Here is a 24,946-nt window from a genome sequence, read left to right on the forward strand (position 1 = left end):
CTAGTAAATCCCATCCCACTACTTTGACATATTATTTTGAGTATCTTTTACACTCTTTTACTCATTATAATGCAAATACCTATATATATATTTTTTAACAGTTTGTCAGCATTACTTACCTCCTAACAGAATATCCTGTTCTATTCATAGTTCTTGTATGTTGGGAATTCTGGATTGCTGGCACTCTTTGCTGGTGGGCTGGCTTCTCTTAAACAAAATTCCTATTTGATGGTGAGGTTATGTTAAATGTACTCCCGACCTAGTCACTGTCCCTTTAAGGAATTTATTCTTTTTAATAGTTTGCTCTAATCTGAAGTACCACACCCAGCAACTTCTAATTCAAGCTTACACTGAAACTGAAAAACTTTGTAATTTCATGTATACTGACTGAACTAAGGCCAAGGGGAATAAAACGATTTAGCTTTCACGTGAACTCAAAAGAAGAAAGGCTTCTTTGGCAATATAATTACAGAGCACAGATCTTCTAAGAGGAAATGAGCTACAGGGATTTATATGATGAGACTTTCTTTTCCCTTTCCTTTTTAATGATAGCTAGGGCTCTCCTTCACTCACCCCTCCCAGTCTAACAGCATATAATAAGGAAATTCTTCACAGGCAGGAATTGGGACTGTTAGAGAGAGATGTTTCAATGGTACACTGTTATGGAGCGGAACGTGCCAATGACTTTTTCACGAGGCCCACCATCCTTCTTTTACCTACCTGCAGCCCTAACATCTTCTTGAATCTGACTGAAGAACTAAGTGTTGCCTGTAGCCCCTTACCAGTGCTTTCTTCTTCTGGTGTGCTAGAGACATTATGGCCAAGACCATACTGTGCTGTTTAGAATCTTTGTGTGGTCCCATCCAGTCCAGTTTTGATTATCTCATCCATCTTGGTTGTTGCTGCTGAGGAGACCTGAACAACACTTCAGCTATACCAACAGCTTGTTTGTACAAGGAACTGAGGTCCTGTTCCATCACATCACCTTTCCAACATCCAGACAAAGCTGAAGGAGGGAACTGTGAGCCATTTCACACTGCCATACTCAGATGCTGGCAGCACTCTGGGTTGTGGCAGGCAATACTCAAAGGCAGTGACTAGTTTACTTAATTGCCTTGGTAACATTGTGGTTGACCCGGGTTGACCAGATCAGTGTGACTTAATCATCATAAGCAAACAATTGCAACAATTGGCAGAGCTAATTAACGTAGGTTCCTTCACTGAATGGACTTTCTCAAACTTCTGTGTCTCACATTCACAACCTTTGGCCTGCCTAGGCATTCTAACAATTCTGACTGTGTAGATACCTGTGACAACCAAGTAACTTACAGCCATTTACTATGTACCATGGATCTGTATATATCTATTAGGTACGTACTCCCTATGGTTCACAAGAAGCAGTGAGTTTATAAACACCTATTTACACTGTGTCAATACTCTAGGATGTCTACTGAGGGTCTGTTAGTTACAAGGTACAATGTAAAGTGTGTGTTTCACCTATTAAGTGTGTTTAAGCTTGTTTACCTTAAAGCCTGTCTTTCTCGCTCTCTGCACAATAATGCAGCTGTGGAGATCATCTGAGACACTAAAACAAATGGTCTCCTGATGTAATCATAAGAGATCTGGAGGAAGGGTATTTTCAGCAAGAACCTTGACAGCAGAATCTATTTCTGTTTAAGTCTGACTTGTTCTCCTAGGAGAAGCAGTATGACAGAATGTTTTGCAAAAGATTTTTATTTTTATGTGTGACTATCAGTCCTAAATGTTGCTCCTTGTCCTTATAATAATTACATCAAATACTCAGTGGAGATGTTTTCTAAATTGAAATAAATGGAATCAATACAGACTTAACTGCACTGTCACACTGCATGAATAAAACATACCAATGGATACTCTTGGCTAGTATTCAACAGGGATTTGGTCATTGCTATTGCTATGCAAACTGCATTTTAAATGGTGTGCTAGCAGTTTAAAAATCCCGCTTCTGCCTAACTTTTATCTACTATTGTTACCAGTAACTCCTAGGATTCCTCAAATAGAAAGAGTTGCATATTTACCTCTGTCACACAGCACAAAGGAAGAAAAAGAAACATTTCAGAAAACAGATCTGTACAGCTGTAAAATCATAACACTGGATAGCGATCTAGGGGATAGACATTATATAAAAATTACTCGACATATATTTACAAGTTAACTTCAAATCATCTGCATTTCCTGCATGTATTTCTCCAACACCAGACCATGCTTTTTTCATGCTGCCTGATGAACTGCTACAGTAAAACAGACTCCTGGACTATCATTTGGTTTTGCAGTTCATGTATCCTTTAGAGGATCTCACAAAATGACTGCCAAACTTCTAAACATGGTCACTTCCTTTATCATCCCAAACAGACAAAGGTTGTTTCAGTTCACTGCTAAGGCACTGAAGCATGTACAGGTCTCATCTGATTACAGAGAGCCTGTAACGCCCTGAGGCAGTAGAGACTGTCAACACAGCTGTCCCTGTGTGCCAAGACAAATAAATGTCCTGCTGGGCAATCCCTGAATCAAAATGGAAACACATCTTCTGAAATGGATTAGGGGTAAGGACAAGGACTGTAAATAGGCTAGGCAGCCAGGAAAGTTTATAAGGTATTATTAAAGGTGTTTCTATTGAGCTGTTAGCAAGTATCTTGACTCTGGTGCTGTTTTGCAAGTCTAAGTATTCTGAAGTACTTTATTTCTGTTGTCACCTGTTGCTAGCCGAAGTATATCTACATAAACATCTTCGGAGTCTGTCTTGCTTTAGACACACAAGACCACCCAGAATATGTAAAAAGCTTGCAAAGAAGGGAGGTGCAGAGATCTGCACGCTAATGGCATAATTAGCTCTTGCAAGAACAGCAGTCTTGCTGCATCAGCACAGAGCAGCTCTCACCCTCATCCACCCAGCTGAGAGGCAGGGCTAATTTATATGGGCACAGGGCTGTGCTAATGGAGCAGTACTGCTCTGGGGACCCTCATAAGTTATCCCCGCGCAGCAACATCCCTGCACAGCAATGCACATACCCCTCCTCCTCATCTCAGGGAAGACAATGCTTTCAGAATTTCTCGCTGTATCTGCTGAGTAAGAGATGAATAGAGAATGCTTTAACAAAAATGTGCCACTCCATCAAATCTTTCATTGAAAGATCTCCAAGTCTTCTCTAAATATGTGACCCAACAGCCACCTTGTCCTCCCTTTGAGGTATAACAACTATGTACATAATGTCTATACGGGGATAATGTGACATGGAGAGGACAGAAAATGCTGGCACCACTGCAGTCAATGGCAAAAATTCTGTTCCCTACTGGAGCTCTGCTTAGGCACTTGTCTCTCCTGACACACTCTGCAGCAGAAGCAAACTGGAGCAATCCTGTCTCCCAGTCTTTGTAACCACTGAACAAGACTATCTCATGAATTTAAATCCTGAGGGTTAAACATTCCCAAATAAATTACTGTTAATGCAGATCACTTTAAGGCCAAACTAGTCTGGGCTACATTGTTTAAAAATTAAGTTCTGCAGGTTTACTTCTCTAATATCTCTCCTTTTTTTGTTCTTTTTAATTAATTTTCTGGTCATCTGTGGCTTAGAAAATGATTGATTCAGTAGATATCTACTCCCACATCTGGGCTTTCTTTAAACAAAGTCACAAAAACGATGAATCTTCTCCTACATAATGCTTTATTGCTTCCTATGTCCATGCTTTTGGTGTTTTAATTGTAACTAGGGGCTCACATACTCACATCTCACCATGGACAGTACACTGGATAAGCCAAAAAAAAAATAAAATTCTAAGTTGAAGGCTTGCCCAGACATCTAATATATCATCACAAAAATCTGAAATTTTCTTTTGCTCTGAGTCACTAATAAAAAATTTACTTCATGGAACATTTGAAGAGAGAAAAAGAAAAAAAAAGAAAGAAAGAAAACCCAGCCACATAAATCAGGAGTTCTAAAAGCACTGGCAGGGAGCATTTCCATTCCTATGCCTTGTCTCTCTCAATTAGGCTGCTCAAATGGCCAGTGATCGTTTCTGACATTACAACAGTGACTGCCTTACAGGCAGCCTCAGAAAACAACGTGGTAAGGGCCCAACACAACAATGATCCCTGGCGATGATGTGCTACTTTTCACTTACAGGGAAATTCACAAATGGTGGGATAACTCCAACAGTACACGAACAGCAAAATTCCTACCTACCTCTGTCTGCAGTGTAGGACTGGTTGATTTCAACCCACTCATTTTAAATAACTGATTTAGGTATTTCTAAAACAACTCTATAGCTAAGCACAGAATTTAATTTTTACAATTTATTGAATGGAGTGATGTATTTTTCCCACCTAAATGAATTTTTAGTCATGGTTTGTGCAATTTTGAGTTGAGATGGAAGCTGGAGCTCAAAGTCATTAGAACAGCATTTTATAATTGTTTTCTAACAGCTGGGTAAATTATATCAGAATTTCTAGAAATATATGGAAAAGCTTACCAAAACATAGTATTAAAAACTAACAGATCCAGTAAACAAAGACAGTATTAGGTGTAGTTAAGGGTGCTCTTCAGGCATCTAAAAAATTAGTAGAACAGACCTTCACATCTATTTTTATTCACAGACCACAAGACAAAAAAAAGCTTTCCTCCTTCAGTTTTCAATGAGCCTCTCAACTCTGAATTTCCTAGTTTCTGAATTAGGTAGGGTTAAAACAACTAAAATGGAGTTGTTCACTCTAAAAAAGTCTAGTGCTTAGTCAGAAACCTCCATCAGTTCAGTGGTTTTACTTTCTCTTAAACATTGGCAGGAAAAAGCATACTGCCTGCCTCTTTAATTTCATGTAAGTTATCTTATTAGACTACTTGAAGCTTAGTTCTTAGTACAGATGGTCATAAACGCACATTAAATCACAATGTTTTATTTTAAACCATTTAACATAATAAAATATTAATAATTGCAATAAATTTTTATCCATGCTGCTCCAGTGGCTTTTGGTTTTGCAGCGGAAAATCAGGCTTGCCAGCTGATTAATTCTTATGATTGACTGTAGCTATTATCATTGTCATAGATTTTTAAAGCCAGCAGGGACCACTGTGGTCATCACTCTCATACGACATGCTACGTAACAGCTCAACAGACCTCACCCAACAAACCTCTTCCCCATGTTGATCCTCCTATATCACTATCAAGTCATCTCATGGATAAAGCAAATAGCTCAAGAATCTTAAACATCCATTATTAGGCCTGTTTTCCACACCTTTCATCATTCTGGTGACTGTTTCCCCAAGTATTTTCCAAACATCAACATCCTTTTGGAAACGTAGATTTTATACCAAGATACTGAACTAGAACAAGACACTCTCAAACAATACACAAAGAAGCAGTAACATCTCCTTAGTCCTCTCTTGTTACTCCCTTGCTCATATAGTCCCATTCACATTCTGTGTGATAGCCATGGCAGTGGGAGCTGATGTTTAACTGGCTATCTGCAGTTACTCCCTTAGAGCTGCTTAGTGTCACTTCATACATCTGGGAATACTTCAAGGACTAATTTTTAGCAAAGAATGAATGACTTTGTATGACTATAAATGGCTATATACATTTGTCAATATAGCCACTTTCCCATAATGGTTTTTGCTATTTATAATTCACTAGGTTGCTAATAGGTTCCCACTTTCAAAAACTGGGAAATACATATGCACAGGTGAAGAGATTTGTTCAAGTGACACAGTGCAGCATTCATTGAGCTAGGCTTGGCTTAAAACAAAGGAACCTTGGCTCTCGCTTCCACTTCCGGTTACTGAATACACTGCCTCAAGCAAATGAGGCAACCCCTTCATCTGTTTAAGTGCAGATGAAGAGGAGGAAACAGCACAAAGATGCAACATCAGCAAACTGGACTGGTACCTACTGCAGCCATGATGTTCATTTTACTGGTACAATAAAGAACTGATACCCTTGCGTTTGCCCTCAGGTTCTGCTGAGAGGGCAAAAAGAGCCATTGGTCATTACCTTTCCACTACTGAACAGAAGCACGTGAACTCACTCATACGGATTCCGTATTTGCCCTTGAACTGGTGTGGGCTGCATTTGGCACTCTGCTGTTAGATCAATATATAACCCAGGCGTAATCTTATCTGGCAGGAACAGGGATATTGGGGGGAGGGGGAGGAACACAGCTTCTAGAGGTGAGGGGAGCAGCTTTTCTAAATGTTAATGGGTTAAGAATAGAAAGGTCAAATGCCTGCCTTATCAGAAGGCCCCATGTGCAAACAGGCACCAAGCTGCAGCAATCAGAGCACAAGCTGGGTATAAATGTCAGGAGTTTGTTACTGTAGCTGTGAACACCAAAAGCATAATGGCGGAACTGGGAAGCCTCCCAAGACACTTCTGGTTAATACAGGTCACTGGGAAAGTCCAACCGCCAAGACTGGCTGGAGATTACTGGAGTAATATAGCTGCTGTGGAGCCAGAGATCACTTGTGAGCTGTGTGAAGGCCCCAGCAAGGGTACTGTACAAGGATACTGTGAGCGTCGACAGAATGAGCCACCGTAGGAGGGGGTATTGAACGTGTTGTATATCAAACATCCTGTGCTGGCAGAGCACTGCTCTAGATTGCTCTTGCAAGAGCACACCCATTCTACTAGAATAAGGATATACAAGGATGGAGACAAAAAGTCCTTCCTTACCTCCTTGTAGATACAGAGGGCACTAAACATAGCAGAAGCTGTATGAGGACTCTGTACAGAGGGTCTTCAACTCTGCTCTACAGTACCTCTTTGAACAGAATGCATAAAGGATTGGGATGGAATAAGAGATGAGGCAGCACAAGAAAAAAAAAAAAATGTATCTCCCTTAAATACCAATACATTTTAGCACTGTTCTAATTAATCTTTTTATTGGCACCCATGGAAAGAGGCCAAAAGTTGTATCGCATTGAACAGTAATCTTCTTGCAGATACAAGCAATCAATTTGAAGCAACAACAAAGTGTACCAACATGCACTGGTGTGTAGAGTTACTCCATTGTGAACAATACTGCGTGAGACCTATGTGTACCATTTACCTGTGCTTTCAGTCTGGCACCTTTTGCCTGCAATAAGTTGTCAATAAAATTAATCAACCAACCGATTCCCATTCTCAGAAAAGACTGGCAGTGAGCAGCCATGTTTAAGATGACTTCTGTTCCCTGTCTCCTGGTACAGGGATTGCCCCAGGAGATGGCTACCTGAGTTTGGGAAACAGATACAGGATAGCTACCTGGCACAATTCCCTCCTTACTGCAGAACAAAGAGCACCATTCTTGTCAGCCTGTTCCTAGCTGTAAACAGCTATCAAAGGATAGGGTTAATTACCAGTTAAAACACTAAGAAGGAATAATAACTACAAATAAAGCAAGACTAAATATATTTTATCCCACAAAACGGATAAACAGGGTTTGTGCTCAAAGCTGAGAGATCATATTCTAACCATTAAATAGTTACTTTAATTGGTAAAGATAGGGTTACATTGAAAAACAAAAAAGGAATGCACCCATACGAAGCCATTGCTCTCTGAAAAACAATTTTAGTTTAGCGCTTTCATGTTTGTTCCACAAAGTGACTACTCTGCAGTTATCTGAACTGGCCTCTAACCCCAGCCATAGGGGAGAACATCATAACCTACTTAAATTTGAAGGCTGCATCCTTTACTTTATGCAGCAGAGCTCCCAAATGGGCACAAATGGCTTATTTCGTACACCAGCATTTCTCGGCATCTGTTTATCCCACAGTCTTCCGCAAGCATCTGTTCATTCACTGACATACATGCACTGCTCTTCTGCATTACCAACCTCATTTTCAGCCTAGAAACTCTTGAGTTCATTCATTTGAAAGAGCACAAATATACAGCAGCAAACATTTTTCATACACATGCCATTACTAAGTGCTATTAACAGTTGCTGTTTCAACCCAGAAGCTACTGTATTTTCAGTGACAGCTCTGATATGCTAATGATTTGTGATGTTTTCTGAACTCTTTTGGGGAAGAAAAAGCCTTTATAAAAATGTAGGATTTTACTCTTTTTATTCACAGCAAGAATGACCAAACTTATTTATCCTACAAGTCACATCCCAAAAGCTTCACATGGCTGACAGCCCAAGAGATAAAATATACATTCTGGAGAGCCACTATGGGAGAGAGAGTCTTTTCCATCTCTCATTTCTTGAGCTAAGAGTTTAATTCAACTTAGTTCAATTTAGGTAGTAAGCAATACAAACCAAGTCTTCCAGCAACACAGTGGCATTTTCTGAGTCACTACGAATTTGAATGAAATAATTTGTCATCGCTGAATGAAGCTACGGAGATTCTCTTACCACCCCTTCTGTTTCATTATGTAGAAGGCGATTTTCAAAATGCTGCCTCAGCTTGGATGTTTATTGTGTGTACGTGTCTGCCTGCTACAAGTCCTCTCTATGCCTCTCATTCTGACATGCGCTGTCGTTTTCTTGGCTCTCAGTCACAGATGCCAACAGTGTAAGAGCACAACGGTATTACAGAAATACCAACTTTCTTCATCCCTGTTTAACATGTTCATATTTCAAAAGATGATTACATGAGCACATTTATTGCAGCTGAAACTGTTTAAAGATTCAAAGGCATTGGACAACTAAAATGTACAGCCTAACACAACATTAAAAGCAAGTTCAGGAGAGAGCATATGCAATTTTCTGACCTGTTCTATGCTGTCATCGTTTTGAGGGATTTGATATGCTGCTCTTTGGTTTAAACCTAAGAATGGCATTTGAATTTTTACCATAATAAACTGTCTCAACAGACTTTGCATCTTCATTATTCTGTCCATGTAAGCCACAAGGACATTTTTCGTCCCTAAATGTCCAATCTGCAGGGAATGGTTGTGAAACTCCATTATTTCCAGGAATTGCTGGCAACCTACTGCTGTCTGTTCTTCTCAGTATTGCCTGTATTTTCCTTGTTCAGCTTTAAAAGCCAAACTTGGTTTGCAAAAATGTCTGGGTTTCTCAATGCCAGAACTGAATAAAGACTAGAACAGGACAGAATTAGATGGTTTTATTATGCTGAAAAGCTATTAACTCACATTAAAGTCTGTAAAACAACAAGAATATAAAACTGGAAGGAGATACTCAGCCTTAAATGCTATTACTCAGAAATTTTCCTAGACGTTACCAATAGCCTTTCTAAGCTCCATCACCCTTACCTGATCCCTACAATCAAAACAAAGTAGATATTTTTAAAAGTTATAAGTACTTGGATTTTCATTATTCAGTGAAGTCAAAATAATCTGTAAAGAAAGGCAGCCTGAATTCTCCAACATGCATGATGTCTGCCACAGTTTGGTCTTCAACAGGCAGAGGTAAAGAACACAGACATCTATTCTCAGTTTCCCAGGAAAAGAATACACTACAGGGTATATGGTCAAGAAAACTGGAAGATGTGAAAAAGATTCTGGATTATTCAAATCTTTCATCAGTCACGATGGTCCAAAAGTTATAATGGAAAACTCCCCATCTAAAGGTTATCTGCAGGACCACACTGTGATCTATCCGCAAGAGCACACTGTGATCTCAGCCACACACAGCAGTAGCTTCAGAGAAAGCAAGGGCAATACTCCAAATTTACTTTGGCAGGACCAAGATCAGAATCTGACCACCTCAAAACAAACAAACAACCCCCCCCCCCAAAAAAACCAATGCTACAGGCTATAAGAACAGTCATCAGTAGATGGGGTGTAAAACCAATGAAGATCTCTGTGATTCTGAGGCACTTCAGTGACTGAAAAGATTCCAGCCTTATTGTTCCTTCTCTCCAAAATATCTTGTTCTGTGTTCTGAGGCACTCCTGACAGGTCTAAAAACATATCTAACAAAATCACAACTGCCTGAGCTTCTTCAGCTAAATGTTCTCTTGCATTCAATTTGGGAAAGCCATAATGTATGGAGTGATATCTGAGGCCTGCTTTCTGGGAAGAGGAAATCGACCATACACAATGTCAACCGAGTTCATTCCTAAATGCAAACCACATTGGGCTGTCAAGCACGATAATAAAAACCTGCTGACCTAGTTTCCTGCAGAACAAAATCCTCTGTCTTCCCTCCTCCCATGCCAAACCTAAATCAGATCTCCTTCTTTGGAGAAAGAAATTAACCCTTTGACTAGCAAGGAAAACTCTAATAATGATTCTTCACACTTACACAGCATTTCACACCACAAGAATAGTATGTAAACAGTAATTGGTCCATCCCCACAGCTCTGCAAAAAGGCAGGATTATTAGAGGATGAAAGTAAACCACAGAGAAGGTCAGAGGCCTTAGCAGAGTTCCACAGAGAATTTAAAATTTCTCTTCCTTCAAAAGGATTTTGAAGTGTGAAGCTCCGTGCTCCAACCACTTTGCTTGGTAACCGTTTTACATTTGCTCTATGCAAATATAAAACCTTCATTCATGATGTGGCAAAAAAAATAACAGCACAGCACAGCTCAGCTTTTTGAAAAACTGCATCAAACTGCTCAAGAAAGGGCTAATGTTCTTCCCAAATTTTGCAATGTCAGCTTGCAAGTCCATTTCTGCTAGATGAGAACTGACTGTATTTGCTCCAACTGTTTGGAAAAAGCATTCACTTTTAATGGCTTCACTTCCTCAGTGATGCAATGTTTCATTTGAAGGGATGCCTGAGGGAACTTCAGGATGGACACAGAATGCAAAAATAACAGGGCATGTCACAACAAACTCAGCCAAGAAAATACAAATGGGAATTCTCTTGCTGTAGGATGCTTCAAAAGGTGGCCCTGGATCATGCTGCTGCAAAGCAGCACCCTACTGCAGTCAGCTAGAAGTATTTGGGGAGACTGCTGAGAACACCTTTGCTGGTTCACACAGATACTGTCAACTGGAGGAACTTTCAATCACCTGTCAAATAAGGTTTTATTAATGGGAAAAGTGGAGACAACAAATGCTGCGCCTAACTGCTACATAGCTTTACAAGCAGTCCTTCACAATGAGGTGGCCAACAGAGCTCTGTACCGCAGCCAGAGCTTTCATCATCATTATAAGAAAGAAGACCCTGCAGTAAATACAGTTTCATTGTGCACTGCTCCCTAATGAACTGAGATAGCTTTGCCTACATCCAGACAGTACCCCAGGACCTGAAACCTCTCCATCACCACATGCTCCACCGGCATCTGTCTCACAAAGTGCAGCACCCAAGCTGCTGACAAGCTACCAAACAGAAACCTCTGTACAGCAAAGTTTGAGAGCCTCTGCTACACAAAGCAGCCTAGTTTACTAACATACCATTGGAGAAAACATTGAAACAGGAAAGCGATAACTAATATGCATGCTAGCAGTACCATTTCACCTGTGAAGAAGTTACTGTCTCTGTCACTTTGTCAATCTGAAGGGAAGCTGTTAAGAGAGTACAGGCTTACAGGGCAAAGACAGCACTTAACACAGTGTACCCTTCAGGGATTTTGAAAGTGAAGAACAAAGAATCTGGATTGGATCGCACTGGAAAGGTTGTCATAACTATGTCTATTCTCTGGATGCTGCATCTTCACAGGTAAACTCCATAAAAGCTTCTGCTCCAGTTTTGAAGTGAGTAAGACAAAAGTCTGAGTTCTCACAGACTTATTACTAACATTGCTTAGGGTTAGAAATGTGATGATGGAAAAAGAGCATCTTATTCATCATATCTGGTCCCTGAGGGGTTATGAGTTGTATATGCTTATTTTATTGACACAAACAAATTTTAACTTCTATTGTCTTGCAGAGGAAGAGCAGGCTGAATTCAATTCTGGCTCACACATCATCTGCAATTCTAGCCAAATCCCAGCCACACAACTTTTATTACTGGGAGGATGTCAGAGGCAAAAGACACAGCTGGATATTCAGAACCCAGACTGAGTTTTGCTGTGCTGGCAGTTAAGACAAACCAGCTTTTGATTTGTATGTAAACAGAGCCAATCTGAACTGGAAGGTCATTAAGAGAAAACACATTTTATACAACGTCCATTGTACAGTTGCTTTTCCAACTTTCCCCATACTGACATTTTTTTAAACAAGACTTTGTCTTCTCTTGTTGACTGTTTCAGTGACAATTTCTGGTCCTACTGAAGTCAATGGTCAACCCCCACTGATTTTGATGGGACCAGAAGGTGGCTCTGAGGAAAGACAGACAGACATCCAAGATTCCACAGCTCCAGTTCTACCACCTATGTGGAAGGATGGGGTTGATATAGACCCAAAATATATGTTGTATAAAACCACAGAATTTGTAAGTCTACGTCCTCACAAAAATTCCACTGAGTCTACAGTGTCTGCAGTCCAAACGTTGCTATTCCTATAAAAAAATAAAATACTTCAATCAACATGAAAGTAACTAAGCTCCTTTTATTACTCAGGAGTGATGTCAACAAAGGATTTTTTTTTATTTTTTTTTTTTAAACTATCCTGACACTGTCATCTTCTGTAAAAGAGCCAGAAAGGTCTCCACTGAATGCCCTGCAATTATTTTTAGGGGGAGGCAAAATTCTCAGGAATTTGCTTTGCCCCATGGTCCTGTCCCAAAGGCCCCAAGGACACCCTGCTTCTGTAGCTCATCACCTCAACCCTTTGAGTTTGCCAGTCATCCCTCAGGCACTGTATGCACTGCCTCCTATGTTCTCTTACTAGCTGCCAGCGTAGGAGATGCCTTCTGACTTCAATGGGAATTTTGAAAAGAAACTCAAGAAATTAGGATTATATTGCTGGCATTCTACAAGACAGCATATCGTGGCATTTAAAGTGGTCCGACAGCCTTTGACGCTATGCCATGTAATTGAAAATATTCTGCCCTTAATGAGCCTAATAAAGGCCTTGCTCCCAAGGCTCAGATATTGATTATTCCATAAATTTTCTATTGACTGTCTGAAGGGAACAGGAATAAACCAACAACTAGTTTTAATGTCATGAGGCTCCTGGACACACTGAAACTTCTTGTCTCCCAGAGCCTGAGGCAACTTGGGGGAAGTTATTGCAATTACCTCCACCTAAAGTGTGAGCACAGGTACACACTACCTGCAGGAGCTATCTAGTACACCTAGGATCCTGACCCTCAGGAAAACCAGGAATTGATGTAACTGCACTTCTCTAGACTGACTCTCAAAGGGGAGTTTGACCAAGAGAGGCTGCAAATGCAAGTCCATTGCAGATGCAACTGGATGATGTTTCTAAACCATGTCATAGCCTCAGATCTCACAGCTTTATTTTAACTGCGGCACTCAACATTTTGTACTGTAGCTACAATTAAAATAAGATTATGAGAACACACAAAGAAACCACACAGTTCTTGTGAACAAGGCGTTAACGCCCAATCCATTACTGAGAAGGCTTTTAAGAGTGTTCCCAGTAGAAATAGGAATATATTTTCCCTGAGTAAACTGGGAGGAATGCAGATTCAAAAGCTTAAGCTGAATCCCTGCTAGATTTTTTTCTGTTTGTTCCTCCTCTTTGATTAACTTACTGAGACCATTTGATATAACTGTTACTCTTTAAGGAAAGGAGTTGACCATTTTCTCTTCTCTGATAAAAGAGCTCAGTCTGCCTATAATTAACAGCAAGACATTTGCAGCTGCAGGTTACAATGAGTGACAGAGATGTTGCTGGGCTATCAAAGCAGGGAACTTTCCGGGGGCAAAGGGGAAACGCCTGTCATTCTCCATTAGTTCCTCAGGGTGTCTGTTGGCAAAACACACTGTATTGTTCCACTGTGTAACTAGCAAAATAAATAGGTTGTTATAGCTTGTCATGTTTAAAAGGGGACTCTTGGGTGTACTCTTGGGTGTAACTGTTGAAAATAGCTTTAATCTAATGACCGCATCTTTCTATAGCTTACTAGCATCATGAAGAAAGTCCACTCAAAATATTTTAATATGAAACCCTGAATTTTATACTGGAAACCAGCAAACCCAAAGACACTTCCTTCTGCATGGACACAGGTGGTCTACTTACAGAATCACTCCAGTCAGCATATCTGTTTGTGTTACCAGGAGACGGCAAAGCTGGGACATGAACCATCCGCAAATTCAGGATGGGTCATTGAAGCTTTCTTTGCTCCAGAGAAGATGCCTGTCTTTAATGTATGTGGGGGACTTCTAAAAGCCGTTAATGAAAGAATAGTAAAAGGCATTTCTAAAAGGTATGAACTAAGAAAGAACAAAAATAATATGACTTCTAGCAGATCTCCCTGTCCTACTGCATTTCTCTGTCTTCAGACCTAGCCAGTTTTCCCAGACTCCTGAAACACAGCTATTATGCACAGCCTTATTTCTTTTCTTAACATCAGCTCACAAGTGCCGATTTTTAAGTTGAATCAAACTTGCATCACTTCAGAGGATGGCTGAGATCCCTGTTCTCATTTTTTGTGTTTTGAGATCAGTATTTCATAGTTTTTATTCTGCTAAAATAATCCTGAGCATTAAAAGTGTACATCTCAATGCTTAGTATTTTGATTTGATTTCCATAAAGACATTTTGTCCTTCAGCAGTACTCCTTCACTTCCCCCTGCATTTATTCAGAGACTTTGGCTTCTCTGGCCTGACTCTTGCCCTTAATCAAACCCTGCTGTGACTTCACTGATGTGATTTGACAGGTCTCTGTTGACGTCTGAAGGAGAATCCTTGAATGTTTTGAAAAGGACCATTGCTTATTGCTCTACAGAGGTAATCTGGGGGACATGCCCCTTTAGCACTGAAAGGATCATTTTCCCTTTCACCACAGACCCTTCCCCCTTTTTGTACAGCAAAGAAGTTAATTACGCTACAAAACTGAGAAAGGACCTGGTTCACAGAAGACCCCGGGAAGCAAAAGGGCAGATTTCCTTATTGAGGAAAATATCTAACTTAAGACAAAATCACTAAACCTAACTTACTGCAATACAAGCCTTTGTTTCAGAAAGCAGCTTTCCTGGAGGGCAGAGAGACGTCTCAATCCCCAGAAGAATTTCCTCTTAAATTATTGCATAGAGCAACACTTACAAAAGCAGAAGCCAGAAGGCAGACTTTGATATAATCCTTTTTATAAAGCGTTCCGATGTCCTAAAATATCAGCATGAGCTGCCATGTGGTAAGCATTTTGGAAAAATTATCTGTTTATTTAGAAATCTAAATAAAAATAGGTGGCCAAATATTTTACTGTCTTCTCAGAAAGAAAACAATTTAAACTTCAAGAATTATACTAAACAGAAGTGAAATTTGGCTACAGTGATTACATAAACATCAAGATACCCACCTGACTGACAAAGGCTTCATGCCTTCTTGTAATGGTAAAGTGTCTTAGTATTCAGGATGATTCTAAGTATGTTTGATTCAAAAGATGTAGGTTGATTTCCCTGTAATACACACTGAATGTGTGACCAACTTACATCTAAGATTTTCTGGTCCCACAGATGCCATTCTTAAAGAAAACTCTGAAAAAAAATAAAGAGCTTTACAGCATTGCTGGGATAATTAAGATGAAGAGAATTCTATCACTCACTACTGAAATATGCAGCTCTTCTAAAATAAAACATGGTAGCAATTTTAATCGGCACATAGATCAGCTCTTTAGAATTAGCAATAAAATAAGATGTCAAACTATAATACCACAAGGAACTTAAGATGACAAATGTAACTAATTACCACAATTATTTCAGCAGAATTAAATCTACTAAATACTGACCCCAAAATATGAAATACAAGAACAGGGAAAGAAGAAACGTCGGGTAATAATATCACTTTTCTGATCAGAAACACATAAGTAAGGTAAATACATTTTTAAAAAATCCCATTCAGCAAGATGACACAGGTCTGCAAATGAGTGAGTCAGATACTAGTATGGAATCACTGATAACTTTGCCACCAGACTTGACTGAGGCCAGGATTTTATCTCTGCACTTCTCCTGGTGCCCTCAGTTTTCAGGCAAGCTTTCTTGCTTGCAGTACATATTCTCACTATACAGCTTGCATCTTCAGCTTTCATGCACTCAGCACCTTGCATTCAAATCAATAAAGCCATCAACAAACCACCTAAGTACAGTAAAACTGAACTGGATCAATGGGATACACTTCTTAACTGTCTGTATGTATGTTTCTAAATTCTAATAAAAAGGTTCAAATTTCCGGTTACGTATTTCATTCTCTGAAGGGTCTGAGCCTTTTTGTATCTTTCTGATCATCACAATCAGACACCCACACCATTTATTTAAGGATATATCTTTCCCATGACCTTACAGACTCGCTTCTCTGACATGGGGAGCTCATGGAAGGAAGTTCATTAGAAGTTAAACATGATAAAGTGCAATAAAGCCTATTTGCCTTGTAGGGGGGGGAAAAACAAGCCCAACAGCAAAGAATTATTATGTGGAAAAAAAAAAAAAAGAAAAATAATGAATTGAGCCTCTCTGCAGCCTTATAAAAAAGTTGCACATAGCCTGTGATTCTGCATGGGCAGATGTCCTGTCTCCGGTGCATTGTCTAATCAGAGCCCTTTTGGACTTCAGTGAAATAATAATAATAAAAAAGCAAATGGAGTGCAATTTCCATGGCAACATGGAAACAGATGTAACATTATTTGCAGTAAGCCTTTGTACTGTGAATGGAAAATTTTCTAGTTTACACAAATCGCAGCTATTATTTTCTTTGCAGTGCAAACTTGGGCCAAATATTTTCTGTCATATTAAAGATGCAAATAGTCAGTTTCACTTTCTGTCCAGTACAACCATGCACAAAAGCTTCAGAAGCTGCAGTAAAATGCCTGATATTTATCCTTCCATGAACCCCAAAGAGATATTAGAAAAAAATAATAATTTGGACTTCCTTTTTGCTTGTTCTCTTCAGAAAGTGAAAACAGCTTAGAAAACACGTCCTGTTTACGTGTAATGTTACAGACTAGTACAGCACTGGCAGATGTGCCCAATGTTAATGGGAGCTTAACTAACTCTTAATATTAGATCAATTAGATACTAACTCCTGGTTTTCCATACACCATGAGAGCGAGCTTTCTAGCTCAGGAGCGTGTATTCATAGATTAATTACTTACAGATAGCCTTCTCAGCTACAAGAAAATTCCCCAAAAAGTACATTTACAAGTTCAAAACCATGGCATTGACTTGTGACCTGATAACTGGTTTTGTAGACTAGAGCACCTTCATCTCACTATGTTCTCAAGACCAGACAGAGCAACTACCAAGAAAACATGTAGCAGTGCCACATCAAAGAACAGCACCTAAAGCAGCTCTTACGTGAACATTTTTTCTCTTCGCATTGTTACTGAAGCATTCTTTTTTGCATATTCAAAAGAGAAGGGAAGAGAAAGCATCTCTGTGTTTTATGGTAATGCAGGACTCACTTTTTACTTGTTTACAAGCCCTCCTCTTGCTAAGCTGAACCTCGTCTTTGCCACACATCTCTAGCGCAAATCAGTTACTCAGATGTTCTTCTCAAGATGGAGGGAGTTTTGCCCTGCTCAGCAAGTACTCATGTCCTTTAAGTGGATCATTTGCCCATACATTACCAGAGCAATTTAAACTTTAAGCTAAATCTGGCAGCAGTTTAACACATGCATAAAGAACAACAGAACTTTTGGTGAAGATGGATGTCCCTTTTTGTTTGCAGTGCAGCCAAATACTTTATAAAATTTGACCCTTCTGCCACCACAGAAATGTCCAGCATCTGACTTATCTACACTGTTTTAGACATATCATTGTAGCAGATTTTTCAGTTGAGTTAGTCCGTGTTTGCATTAGAGGTATCTATATCACTTGTATTTTAGCTATGCTCATTTTACCTTCACTGCAGATCTGCAGAACTATACCAATCTTTGTGAAAATTACGCTGGTATCATGGCACAGTAAGATAAAACAAATGATCTCTCATTTTTACAGCTACAAGAAAGTCCATTGTTGCAGCACATAAGATGATGAAAATGTACCAAAAGCACAGTTTACAGTACCATTTATGTAATTAATGAAGTGACTTTTATCTTACATGAGTTTCAGACCTCACTCTCTCGCTACTCCTCCCTCACCCAGCAGCAGGAATAATTGTGACAGTACAGAAATTAACTTTGAACAATACAAGTCCTAGTTCTGAGCTGGGCTGCTCCAAGTATTAAGCCTAGTGCGGGAATGGTAACAGAAGTGGACTGTAAAACTTTTCTCCCTTTAAAGCAACTGTTCAGCTGGTGTAGTGTTGGAGCTATGATAATTACATGCCAGCTCAGGGGACACCTCTGCAAATCTGGTGCCCGACCGGTACTGTTCACAAGTAGGCAGGGTCCAGTGCTCTAACCTAAAACAGTCTGGAACAGGCCATCTGTACGCCCATCTGCTCACCTACAGTAACTGGGTGCTGCATGGTCATGCATGTCCTTTTCCACTCCCAGACATACAGCAAAGAACTTTTCTGTGGGAGATTCATGTGGACTTCAATCTCTAGGGCTGAAATGTGGGTACAGTTTGGGACCATATTTGTGCAGAAGATTTGAGTTGTCTTTAATTGAGGTAACAAACATGGTGACAACATCAAACACCTGCTGAAGAATCAGTGCAAAGCAGTTGTCTGATAAGAGACTGAACTAGTCCTGTCCTAAGAATCCTGGCTATACCTGAGTCATTGTTTAAGGCAAGGGACTGCTTAACAAGGATTTGGTCTTTAACACAGATTTCATCATAGGCTAACTGACTGAAGCTTTCTCTTTACAAGTTCACATGCAATTCAAAATGTCATGTTGATTTTATACCTGCCTGGCCAGGTGAGATTACAGAGCAAGTCAATCATCTTGCTTTTCAGATATATTTCCCCTCTTACACCTTGAAAATTCTACTCACTCACTTGTAGATCATGCAAAGAAAGAGGAAGCATCATGACTCAGCTCTACACTACAATGGCTGGAGCAGATCCAGACCTAGCAATCCTTTGGGCTTTCCTTACCAAAATACAAGCCTGCAGTTTGGATAATGTAAAGCATCCAGTGTTTGTATAAGAAATGTTAGATGGGGAGCATGCCAGCTGCAGTACTTAAGCAATGCGCTAGGTCTTTACATTGATGGAAAACTATTTTCTGAAGAGTTAGGAAGGGAACAAAAAAAGCCAAAGGGCTCTAACCTTAAACAGTGCCTACGGAAGACAAAATGCTAAAGAGGAACAGCCTCCTGAACTGTATTCCGTAGACATGAATTTACATGGAAATCTAGTGGTAGATAACATATTAATTTAGCAAGTTTCACATCGTGCCATACTGGCAAATATGTTTGTATAATCTGTAAATTACATAAGTCATAACAGAGGCATAGAAAAGCCACTGACCTTAAGGAATCCAGGAACCTTGAGTAAGTTTCAAAAACCCTGAGTCCCAGTGCTTTGTCTAAACCGCTGGAAAACAGTACTCTAAAAATTAGCTACCCTAAAAATTCAGTGTCATCTAGAAACTATTCCTGATCCTCTACCATTTTACTAACACCTGATCCACAGCTGTTTTCAATAAAGAGCATCCACATGGTGAGTTATTGCAGAGTAAATAATGCGCTGTAAACACCCTTAACTTTACTGTCTAAACAAGCTCTGAGCAAAATTCAGCAAGAACTTCACTTCAGTTCACTCCCTGAATGCACAACAAAGTCAGATGATTTGATGGTTATCTCACAGCAATCTAACCTCAGAGACAAAGACCTCAAATCTAAACCTGTTCCTTAGAACAATGTTGTACATTCTAGTCCATGCCCAGAAGCTCCAGGCAATGGGATGGATCGGTCTTTTCAGGCACTGCATTCACTGGGGGAAATCATGTATCAGTCATTACTTACATAAATATGTGTAATTGTAGTAATGAACGTAATAAAGAGGCATGATCCAAGCTATTTCTCTGAAATGGTCCTCACCTTCCTACACAGCAAACCAAAGTATTACTTGCAAAAAGCAGTCCTCTGGACTGCGTATGTGGGGGGATGACTGAGCAGCATTGGGAAACTTGCATCACATACTAACCAACCTCACATTGCGTTAGAGGATGGAAGGCCAGCAGGCTTCTGGGCTCTGTGTTAATTTCAAAAGATGGTTCATTGAGCAGACTTTATGCTTAGCAAAGCTTAGCAGCTTTTTTCCTTATCCCTCCCCAAAATGTTTTGGGCATTGTAATATGGTTGTACTACAAAACTTGACGTTATCCAAAACCAGTTCATGAGAAGTGAACGGAAACATCTCTTTTCATTCCAAAGGAAAAACAACTCCTATGCTGTTTTCGTAAGTGAGCTGAAAACTTGGAGAGAAACCTAAAGCTAAAAAAAGCAAAGAACTCAAGAAGATTCATATTCTGGACTGTGGTTTCTGTTGCCTTAGCTCAAGAGAAAATATGTTCATGGGAAAAGGGCCTGCCTGAAGGCAGATTTTTTTTCAACTCTGACTTTTCTAGTTGGCGTGGCTTTAAATCAATATGTTGCTATTAAAGTTATTTCTTCATAAATTAAAATATTCTTTATGGATTGTATGATAGTTGTTTACAATTGAAACAACCATTTGTACCGTACTTCCTAGCAATTGGTATCTAGTTCAGCTCCTATCAATCCTAGACAGACAGCGATCAGGCAATTTAAGAGACCTTTACAATGTTAGTTCTGAGTTTCACTGATTCAAAGTGTTAAATCACCTTCCCAGAAGGGAGTACCTGAATTAATCCCAAAACAAAGAAGTGTCAGCTTTATCACCTACCTTTGTACCTACAAACAACTGAAGAAAAGAGCATCACACCTTAGAAAAATAGAAATCTTGTATGGCTTAATTTGAAAGAATCTTACTGTCATGTTATTATGGACTTCCTTTAATACTGCAGTTCACTTTTGTCTTTAGCCAGGACTAAACCAGATTATAAATATAACAGAATGCCATACTATGCCGTAAAGACTAGCCTACAGACAAACCTGCCACAGGCAATTCAGAGAATTTGTAATTGTCTGTATAATACTGCAACAGGTGTAACAAAATGTGATAGCGCTGCCCAAAGACACTGTGCCAGACCCCAACAAGTATGGTTATCATTATTCTAAATGCCGTATCAGCAGAGCTTAACCTTGGGATTATGACCCCCATTAGACACTTGAATCATCTGCATTAATTAGATTTATGTTAAGAGTTAACAAAAATATCTAATATGGTCTTTTTTGAGATTTCTCAAGACTTTTTAGAATGATACAGTAAGCTTTCACTGTATTTTAAAGTGAACTTCACCCCCTATTTAAAACTGCAACGAAATTATGATGTAAATGAAAACCAGTTACCTGTGATCAACAACTGTTACATCGGAAGCAGGAATTCCCAGAAGAAAACAACTCTGTTCCAGTTCTTTCTTACGAATTTCTCCTTGATTGTAATAATTTCCTGAAAATAGCAAACACAGCAACACCATCTAACTTAGTTTAGGTTAGCTTGGAAAGATTTCCTCTTTTCTTTCTCAAAGCATTAAGCATGAGCATCACACATTAAATAAAAGGGCATCATTTAAGGAATAGATACATCACAGGGGACAGACTCCATAGCTTTTACCTCAGCAACACCCAGCTTAGCTCAGGGTAAAATGCTGAGACAAAGTTGTACCCACCTAGACTACATTTGTCACGTTTGTGCACTGAGTGTGGCTTGCAGCCGTTCATGAGCTTATTTGGCAAGGACATCAGATCAGTGGTCCAAACAGTCCAGTATCCTCATCCTAAGACTGAGGAAAGTTAAATGCTTCTGCCAAAGACATAGGAGATCTTCCAAAGAACAATTCTGGGATAACCTGCTTGGGAAAGTGCTTCCAATAACCTGTTTGATTAGCAGATGTCTTATTCCTTGAAACATCACAATTTCTAGCTCTTCTGAGTTTTTTGTTTGGACTTTTTGCTTTATTTTGGTATATGCCTAAGCCACTTCTGAACATTGTTAAATTTTTAGCAAGATTTAATATCTCTTTTGGTGAATTCCATAGGCTGACCATGCTTTGTGGGGAAAAAAAAAGGAGTCTTCTAATATGCATATACATGGACTAACTGCTTACACATTAGCTGAATGGAAGTCACCACTATACTACAAAACAATTGAACAAGATCTTTTCATAAACACAGGAGAAACAGCCTCTGCAGTGAGGTGGCTAAAAGTTGTTACCACTGGCAAATTTCCAGGTTGTCTCTGTGGAAGAGGTTAGTGGGATCTTATTCCACTTTTTAAAAAATAAGTATTCACAACACATCAGTAATAATGAAACTCCTTAGAAAGGGCCAAAGAGTCACTTCTCCTTCACTGTTAGACATGCTGCTGAGAACTCCCTCCTGTACTCTTAACAGCATAGGCCCACAGAGCCAAGCTGAACAGCAAGTCCAAAGTACCTGGAACAGAATTGTTGAGAAAACCCACAGAAAGCCTGTTCCACGGTGTATTCTTTAAGTGATTAAAGTTTATAGTATAGTCTGGGCCACTTCTAATGAGCAGTAGTTGTCTTGTAACACTAGCACACTACAATAGAATACAGTGATGGAACTAAAAGGATTTGAATAAATGAGGAATTCCATCATAACAACCTCTGTTCTAAGACAAAGGTTTTTTAGAAGTCTGCATCATTCACAGAGGAAATTCAGGCAGAAACTAATATGGCAAGACTGCAAAGAACTTACAGAACCAAAGGAAGATAGCAAACCTTATTTAGATAAGGCATTTTGGAAAAGTTATAACAGACTGAGACCAACAACTAGCAAGAAAATGGGATTCACTATCTTAAAACACTGCCTCCTTCTTCACTGAATTATTTTCTTCTCATATTGCCCTGACATTCCCTTATTTTTTCTTGGCATCAGCCATGCAAAGTCCATGCCAGAGCCATGACGTCCCCTTCCAGAATACTGCCCTGTGCAGGGCAGTACTCGCAACCCAATTTTAGCTTTGAAGCAATAAAATGAAAAAAATACAGCTGAGTATTAATGTATGATTCAAGACTGTAGTCAGCTGTCTTGAATTACACTAGAACTTTTTATTGTTGTGGGTGTGAGTAATCTAAATCTAGCATTTCTCTTGAGCAGTGTTGCAATCTGAGCCATCACTAGCAAGCTTTGTAAAATTTTCAAAGAGAGGAAGAGTAACTAGAAAAAAAAAATTCTTGAATTCTCTCAGACTGCGAGTGAATGGTTTTAGGAGACTATGCCAATGATAATCTGTGGGTTTGCTGAGGAACACGTCAGCTTGGTGGTCTGCAAGCTTAGATTGCACGTTCCAGCTTCAGCATAATTAATTTAAGTGTGAACCTTCACTAGATGGATTACATGAGTACAGCGGGACTTACTTTAGACTGATTTTTTGCAAGGCCATTAACAACCCTAGTGTTTTAAGATAATGTATCTTTTGCTGCAATGCAGTGTAATAGCTGACTGCAGGTGATGTTTTATCCAAATAGTACGACTGTTCCCAAAATACCTAACTGCTACTGAACTCAAAGGAACAGATCCACGTTCCACAGCTTAAGAAATGTGTCAGGACATCAGGAATATATGAATGCTAACAAGGAAAAGTGGGAAGCTATTGAGAGCAAAACCAGCTGAATAGCTGATGCTGCTGGACTTCATCCATGGAGCACTCACAATGGAGTCAGCTACTACAGAGAGCAAAGCACATTGATACTGAGTTATTTTTTCAATCAAAGATTACTCAGTGTGTAAAAGACTGGGTTTTTTCACAGTGCTGTAATTCTAATTCATTCTAAGTCATTTTGATTGACACCTGAAAACTGCAAGTGCGACAGTTTCTAAGTAATGATTTTGTCTCAGTGTTACAATTTGCAGTCTTTGATCAACTCGCTTGTCATCATCAATCATACAAACAATGAGAGGATGAACCATTTGAATTGCCCAAAAGACTAATAAGAGGCACAGAAAAATCTATTAGCTCAGTGAATGTACTCTGCTATATGGGCTGCTAGTTCCATTACGAAGACCTGCAAGAGTGTACACAGAAGGCAGTGTGAAACACACTTAATGTTTCATGTCACTGAATCAGGCATAAAGACAAAAGAAAATGTAACAAAATAAACAGAAACACAACACTTCTTTGGAAAGTTCTCTAATAGCAGGAGTGTATTAGTCCCCAAAACTGAAATGGCAGAGTTGCACTTCAGTAATCTCTCCATAGCCGTGAAAAAGCCAAATGGGATCCACAGACCTTTGTCCCTCAGCAAAGACAACTGAAAGCTCTGCACTAAATCTTGAATGGGAGGTATAGAGTGGTCAGTAGAGCCATCACACCACTGGACTTCAACAATAGCTTAATCCCTGCCTTCTCACCTAGATGGTCTGTTATGACAGAAAGCTTTGAAAAGAAAGAACAGAAAAGTTGGCAGTGAACTAGCTAGAGCTTTCAAAAGCACAGAGGGCCCTTTTCCCAAATGTAAGTAGCTATCAGTGTAAGATGTAAATGTTTGTAGCCTAAGTCAGATACTCCTCTCAACAGCAATAAAATTAAAAAAATCTTTAGTTTTCACCACAGGCTTATGAAACCTGGTATAGCAGTATGGTCTAAAAGATCAATTCAAATGAGGTTGTTTCTTATGCACGAAAAACTGAATGATGTAATAACTGATGACATATCAGTTCTGCAAAAAAAAAATCTGGAGCTTTAGTAGATAACGAGAAGAACACAAGACTAGAGTGTTACATGCTGTGAAAAATTCTTGTCTTGGGCAAACAGTGGAGCCTATGAGAATCTTTCCATTCAGCCCCAGAAAGGCCTCAGCTGGAGTACTGCTTCCAGTTTTTGGTAACTGCACTTCAAAATACGTGAACCAACTGGAAGAGTCCAAAGGAAAACGATGAGAATGACCAGAAGTTTAGAAAACATGATCTATGCGGAAAGATTGCAAGAAATAGGGTTGTTTAGTCTGGAGAAGATAAGA

At 39.4% G+C, this 24,946-nt stretch overlaps 1 protein-coding gene across 4 annotated transcripts in view; it reads right to left on the reverse strand.

Annotated features, from left to right (window-relative positions):
• Positions 1–24,946, reverse strand: part of PIGL (phosphatidylinositol glycan anchor biosynthesis class L) — a 62,376-nt gene that overhangs the window by 35,970 nt on the left and 1,460 nt on the right. For all 4 annotated transcript variants that reach the window (XR_011326059.1, XM_069791115.1, XM_069791117.1 and 1 more), the window contains exon 2: positions 21,312–21,411. Coding sequence is in view for 3 of the 4 variants with exons in the window: in XM_069791115.1 (XP_069647216.1) it covers positions 21,312–21,411 (100 nt within the window). In the remaining variant the exon portion in view is untranslated. The remainder of the gene's footprint in view (positions 1–21,311; positions 21,412–24,946) is intronic.

Source organism: Haliaeetus albicilla, chromosome 9 (assembly GCF_947461875.1).
Source record: "Haliaeetus albicilla chromosome 9, bHalAlb1.1, whole genome shotgun sequence".
NCBI classification, from domain to species: Eukaryota; Metazoa; Chordata; class Aves; order Accipitriformes; family Accipitridae; genus Haliaeetus; species Haliaeetus albicilla.